Below are 6989 nucleotides of genomic sequence, written 5' to 3'. Positions count from 1 at the left end.
CATGCGCCACCATGCCCAGCTAATTTTTGTATTTTTAGGAGAGATGGGGTTTCACCAAATTGGCCAGTCTGGTCTTGAACTCCTGACCTTGTGATCCGCCTGCCTCAGCCCCTCAAAGTGCTGGGATTATAGGTGTGAGCCACAACGCCTGGCCAACAGAACTCTTTACACTTGCTTTTCTAAGGTAACCTTTACCCAAGGAAATAGTTACAACAACTTAGTCACAAGCTCAATTCTTATATTCTATGTGTATATGTCCATGAGAAGGAACTGAATCTAAAGGAAAACATTTGACATGAAAAAGCCAATTAAGAATGTGTGACCATCATCTCTAGTATAGTCTTGGGTTCCTGTTCAAATCCATCTCATCATGAAGGAACACAATGGACAATAAGGAATTTATTCAAAAGACATAGAAGTCTTCAGGAAGCTGAGGTGTGAAAAGCCCTTGAGTCCAGGAGTTCTAGACCAGCCTGGGCAACATAGGGAGACTGTGTCTCTATAAAAAAAATTATCTGGGTGTAGTGGTGCATGCCTGTGGTCCCCGCCAATCAGATGTCTAAGGTGGGAGGATGGCTTCAGTGTGGGAGGTTGAAGATGCACTAAGCCATGATGCTGCCAACTGCACTCCAGCCTAGGGGACAAAGTGAGATCCTATATCAAAAAAAAAAAAAAAATACAGGCCACTGTTGTCCATCAAGCTTATTCTACTTGCCATTTAAGGCAGCCTCTTTGAAAACAACCTCCACAAGGCTTGTCAGTCCACTTTTCCTGAATTGTTTACAAGTTACAGGCTACCATACCAAGCAAGGGCCCCTCTTGCCATGGTTAAACTCCAAAGTACCTAGAAGTTAGGGAGTAGAGAAAAATATCATTTCAAGAGGAATAGTATACTCCTTTTCTTTTCTTTTTTTTTTTAACCCCCTTTGCTTTGACCTCAGTTGCAAGGGAACACACAATATATTGCTCATTTAAAAGCATCAGATGGTGCTGCAGACATCCTCTTCTAACCCTGCAGGTGACCTATGATGGCAAAATGGTAACTTTGGGGTCCCCACTGAACTATCACTCCAGACAAAGGACAATATGGCTCATCTCCATGGAGAAAAACATATCTGTTTGTCCGATGTGAACATATCTGACCCTGGGAAATGGTTGGAGGCAGATGTTCAAGGGAGGTGATGAATGACTTTCTCTTTCCTATGGCAGATGTGGAACAGACATTCCAAAACAAAGGTATCTGTACTTAGCCGGGAAAAAGAGTTCATAATGTGAAGTTATTAGGATGTTGGTTCTACATCCTCATCTAACCCAGCTGGTGACCTTACTAATATTCTTCTCCCAGACAATACTAAGGAAATTGGTATGCTCAGGTCCAGGTGTCAGCCAGAGCTAATGCAGAGATCTATAATAATGAGTCTCCAAGACCAAAGGGTGGACAGCAGTGAGACAAATCTTTATTCACGGATGGTCCTGGTGATTTTCTTCCCTCTTTTTGTGGTTTCACAGAGCTGGCTCAGCAGGACTGTTTGACTCACTGATACCAGCTACATTGGTATATAAAGTACCTACTCCCTTCTCCCTTTTTCCAACAAGGCCATTGCCCCAACCAGGAAGCTCTCAGTGATACACAGTTGATTAGATGCTCTCTATGCCCTCCCAATTCCCCTATAATTTTGTAAAGTGATACGTGAGAAGTGGGTTCCTCTCAGCAGCATCTTCTATGGTGAATTCAGCTTTGCTTAATCTAAGTCTATTTCTGTATGGAATAACGACAACTGAGGGGATATTGTATCCTCTATTGCTTCCTGGATTGCAAGGTTTCCTCTATAAAATCTACCTTATGACTACTATTTGGGTCACTAGTCATATACCCCTTAACTGTTATCCCAGTTAACTGAGGATATTAAAAGCTCCTTTAGTCTAGATCTTTTAGTTATAACATAAATTTTCATTTGTAGAAATTTATTTTGATAAAAATTGAAAAGAAACAAAACATTTTAACACTTTTATTTCACAATTAGATAATGCCTTTTCTTCAATGTTAACACCTTCCTTGACCCCCAATCTAAATTATCCTTCCCTGTGACTGTCAGATATGTAGTTTCATTATCTTCATGTATTAGTCTTCATTTATTTTTACTTGTTTATGTTTTGTCTCTCCTGTTATAATGTAAGTACCACAAGAGAAGGCATCTTATCTGTCTGATTTTTCAGTAAAACAAAATACCCCAAAAAGAACTGGACATATGAAGGTGACAAAAGTATCTGTTGAATGAGTTGGGTGAATAAATGAATGAGTAAATTCAACAGCTAATCATCTAATCTATGGAGAAAAAAAATGGACAAGTTCCACCACTCTTCTCTTGTATGTTTTTGTGCTTTATAGAAAACCCAAGTAATAGTGAAAGTCCTAATGAAAGTATTTAGAAAGAAATAGGTTGACTGTGTAACTCTTAAAAATAAAACACCATGAATTAGTTTACATTTTCATTTCTAAAAAGTGTGAATTTCAATGCCACAAAACATTTAAGAAAAGCTAACAACGCACATGATGTGAAACAATAAATCATTAAAATCTATTGTTTGATTAACTATTTACGACTAACTCATTCCCTAAGCCAAAATAAACTGATAAATGTTGTAAAGAGCAAAATTGTACTTTATTGTAAGCAATACCATGTATCTGCTCAGGTGGGGTCTCCTTACTTCGCTCCCATCCACTCTCTGAAGGTTTGGGAGACTTTTCCAAAGTATTTCAGAAACTCTATTAGGATCTAAGAAGTAACCCAAAATGAAGGTTGATGAATAATATTGTGCCATGTGCTTAATAGTTTGAATTTTTATTATGTTTAGCAATATAATATAATATGTAATGTATTATATTATATTATTATATAATATATAATAATTAACCTAAAGCTATTGAGGGCAATTCTATAAAAACCTATCAAGCTGAAACAACCTATTTCATCTCATATTTCCCATTATTGTCCTTAGTCTAGGATCCAAACAAAATGAATTTTTGGCCTTTTCCTGAGCACACTGTATAGATTCTGAACATCCTCGTCTTTGCCTCAAAGCAAAGTTCTGTCCACTCGGCACACCCTTTCCTCACATTTCCCTGTTAAAATCTAACCCAACCATCTTTCTTAAATTAAATGGTACGTAATTCTTAATCCAGTCAGAAATAACTTTTCCTCTTCTTTGATGTAGCTTCTTGGTAATGTTTTATAGAATGCAACATCTGCATTATACTCCACTTATTTTTGTACATGTCTAGTCAACCCTACTAGACTGTTAATGCATTGAGGGCAATGACCATATATTTGAAGCCCTTTATATCCCATAATACCCAGTACAGTGCCTTGCACAGCATGGATGCTCAGTGTTTCCTCATTTGAGCTAAACTGAATTGAAATGAATTACAATCATCTTCCTCCTGAAGTTATTACATTAATCAACATTTCTAGGGGAAAAATGGCATTTAAGAGGGATTATTTGATATATTCATTCTATGATTTTTTTTCATCTTGATGTCCTATCATCCTCATTCTGTTGTTCTCCATTGAACCCTTCTTCCATTCTATCACTTCCCATTAAAATTCTAAAATGTGACTTATCAGAAAAGTAGAATGAGGGCTGGCAGCGGTAGTAACTCACTAGGTAACATTATCATAACCCCTCTTTAAGATTTTTCCGAACACCCATGGAAAGTAACTGAGATTGCCTTACCATGTCTTCATAGAGACTAGAAACTCTCTTAAAAATGCTTTTTGTAAGCAAATGTTTGTATTTTCTGGGATTTACCAATGTACAAAGAGCCTATCACATTTATTAGCAGCAACTAAACGTTCAATATTAACACAACTTATATCAAAAGTTACCACCTCATGTTCTTCAGGGTGATAAACTACTGGCTCTGCAGGATTTTCAAAGGCTATAGGTCACCATGATTGCATAGAAAACTATAGTAGTATTTCATGCTCTACCATAATCTGAGTATGAATATAAGAGCACCAGCCGGACACAGTGGCTCACGCCTGTAATCCCAGCACTTTGGGAATCCGAGGTGAGTGAATCACCTGAGGACAGGAATTTGAGACCAGCCTGGCCAACATGGCAAAACCCCGTCTCTACTAAAAATATAAAAGTTAGCCGGGCACGGTGGCGGGCACCTGTAATCCCAGCTACTGGGGAGGCTGAGGCAGGAGAATCGCTTGAACTCGGGAGGCGGAGGTTGCAGTGAGCTGAGACCATGCCACTGCCCTCCAGCCTGGGCAATAAGAGCCAGATTCCATCTAAAAAAAAAAAAAAGCACCATGCTTTTGCTTTATTTCTTCCTATTTCTGCATGATACATAAGTTCCCATTACTGTTGAAGATAAATATTAATAATTTTCCTTATACATTCTCAAAAGCTTATAATGCTGACCATACCTATTTAAAATATAAGAAATCAACAATAAGAAACCAACCATAATAAGTTTGCAAAGCAACAAGTGGACCAATGTCTAATTTTCTCTTGGACATTGTATTTAAAACATGTATCTTTTAGTATATATTTAGTTAGTATTTAAAATATATACTTTTAAATATAAACATTCACTACAAACATTTAACATGAACATTTTCAAAACTTCTGGCCATTAATCATTACACTTATTACCTAATTCTTGCTAATTCACCTGGGTCTATAATCCATAAATATTTAAAATGGCAATGAAGTACATAAATGCATACTTCTAGGTAATTCCTCTTTACTCCATGGCAATGTGAATCAAGAAAGTCTGTGAATTAATCATAATATAATAATGAAAGAGATTCACTAGTGAAAACTATAAGATTTAATTGGATGAATCAATCAACTCAATTATATATGTGAATGCATGTACATATATATGTGTGGGTATAGTAACTGAGTTAAAATGGAAGGTAAAAATGATTTTTCAGTAAGTTGTTTATGTATCTAGCTCGTGCATCTTGATGATAACTAAGTTGAAAATAAGGGTTAATTCCTCACTATCTGGAAATTTCAATTGTTGTTGTCAGAAAAAAAAAGTGTGTTTGTACATAGACCTGGTCCTTAATTTAAATTTTTCATTTAATTTTTACTTTTGACTGCATCAACTCTTCAAACTTTGATATCTACAGTTTCTAACATTTTCTACTTAAAATTAGTTTCAAAGAGTTTTGTGACATAAAATTTAATATGGTTATTTTCATTACTTAGGTATGTGAACTGATAAAGATTAGAAAATGACAGAACAAATTTTTAAAAAGCATTTTACCTTTTTTCAATCAGTCTTCCGCTTTGGGCAGTGATCTGTGATAAAGATAATACTAGATTTAAAAACATCAAGTATGCATATACAATGTTTACATTCAGTCATTTAGAAAAATGTCATTTAATATGACAATTTTGTAAGATTAAGGTATCAAAAAAGCAAAGAAATTATCATATTTTAGCATTGGAAGAGGCACTAAAGAAGGAGAGTAGGCCCTAAAATTACACTTGTATTTCTAAATTAAGAGCAAATAAGGTTTTATACTTTAAGTAAACAAAAATTTTTTTTTGAGTGAAAGAAAAGCATGTTTATTAGAGCAACGGAGTACAAGAAAACAGCTGCTCCATAGACAGAGCAGGCCTGCTCCATAGGCAGAGTAGCCCAAAATTTATTTCAAACTTGTCTATTACATAATTATCTAATCTTTTTAAATATTCTTGTTGAAGGATGTATAATGCTAATATTATGCATAATAAACTGTGGAGGTGCTTTTTGTAATTTATCAATTTTAAAATAAGTATACTGAGAATACATGTTCAAATATGTTTACAGAAGTATATAACCAACACTGTTAGGCCAGCCAGGCAAGGTGGCTCACAACTGTAATCCCAGCACTTTGGGAGGCCAAGGCAGGCAGATCACCTGAGGTCAGGAGTTCAAGACTAGCCTGGCCAACATGACGAAACTTTGTCTCCACTAAAAGTACAAAAATTAGCTGGGCGTGGGGGCAGGTGCCTGTAATCCCAGCTACTCAGGAAGCTGAGACAGGAGAATTGTCTGAACCTAAACCAAGGAGGCAGAGGTTGCAGTGAGCCAAGATTGCACCATTGCACTCCAGTCTGGGCAACAGAGTGAGACTCCATCTCAAAAAAAAAAAAAGGGCCAGTGGCCTTAAAAGTGTGATTTTTATTAATAAATTACCTCTTGTGAATATAATACATACTTTCTTTCCTATAATATAAATATTGATTCTAGGTTTTATTCTGGACCTGATTTTCATCTAATTCAGTTTCTTTTATGCAGAGATTAACTGGTTTTATCCTTATTCCCCCGTGGCAAAGACTTCTAAATGGTCAACAAACTAATTTTCTCTTCTTCTTAGACTCAATGTTAGTCTACATTTGTTAATCCCCCGTAGTTAAATGTAGCAAATAGAATGTGAGAATAAAGGATGTGCATCTCCTCCAGCCAGGTCAATGAAAATTACTTATGTTTGCCCTCCATATTCTTTTCTGATAGCTAGGTAACTATGCCCAGTGTGGCTCAGGAAGCCACATGTAAGATGGCAAACCTTCCATATGCCAGGATACCTTAACAACCCTGTGGAGCAGAACTCCCTACCATGAACACTGACCTTGAACTTCCTTGAACTATTACCACCGGGAAAGAAGCTTCCATTGTGTTAGAGCCATCATACATTTTGTGTCTATATGTCACAATAGTCACAATAGTTATCCTATATACTAACTAATAAATCACCAATGATTTTCATACAGCCTATGCAGACAACTCCTACAGAGCTAAACAGGGATGCAAAATAACAGTTACATAGGACTTCATGATACACAAAAACATTATCTCATTATACCCTCACAGTATTCTTTTTTTTTTTTTGAGACAGAGTCTCATACTATCATGCAGGCTGGAGTACAGTGGCACTATCTGGGCTCACTGCAACCTCTGCCTCCCAGGTTCAAGTGAT

At 36.4% G+C, this 6989-nt stretch overlaps 1 protein-coding gene across 1 annotated transcript in view; it reads right to left on the bottom strand.

Annotated features, from left to right (window-relative positions):
• Positions 1-2641: 2641 nt before the first annotated feature.
• Positions 2642-6989, bottom strand: part of LOC105519573 (coiled-coil domain-containing protein 7) — a 137009-nt gene continuing 132661 nt past the window's right edge. Inside the window, exons 16-17 of the mRNA XM_011952949.1 lie at positions 5291-5325; positions 2642-2777 (exon numbers count right to left, since the gene is read on the bottom strand). Of these exons, the coding sequence (XP_011808339.1) occupies positions 2771-2777; positions 5291-5325 (42 nt within the window). The 3' untranslated portion in view covers positions 2642-2770. The remainder of the gene's footprint in view (positions 2778-5290; positions 5326-6989) is intronic.

Source organism: Colobus angolensis, unplaced genomic scaffold (genome assembly GCF_000951035.1).
Source record: "Colobus angolensis palliatus isolate OR3802 unplaced genomic scaffold, Cang.pa_1.0 Scaffold352, whole genome shotgun sequence".
In the NCBI taxonomy this organism is placed as follows: domain Eukaryota; kingdom Metazoa; phylum Chordata; class Mammalia; order Primates; family Cercopithecidae; genus Colobus; species Colobus angolensis.
The sequence above is the reverse complement of the archived record's forward strand: the minus strand, read 5'-3'. Positions and strand labels throughout refer to the sequence as shown.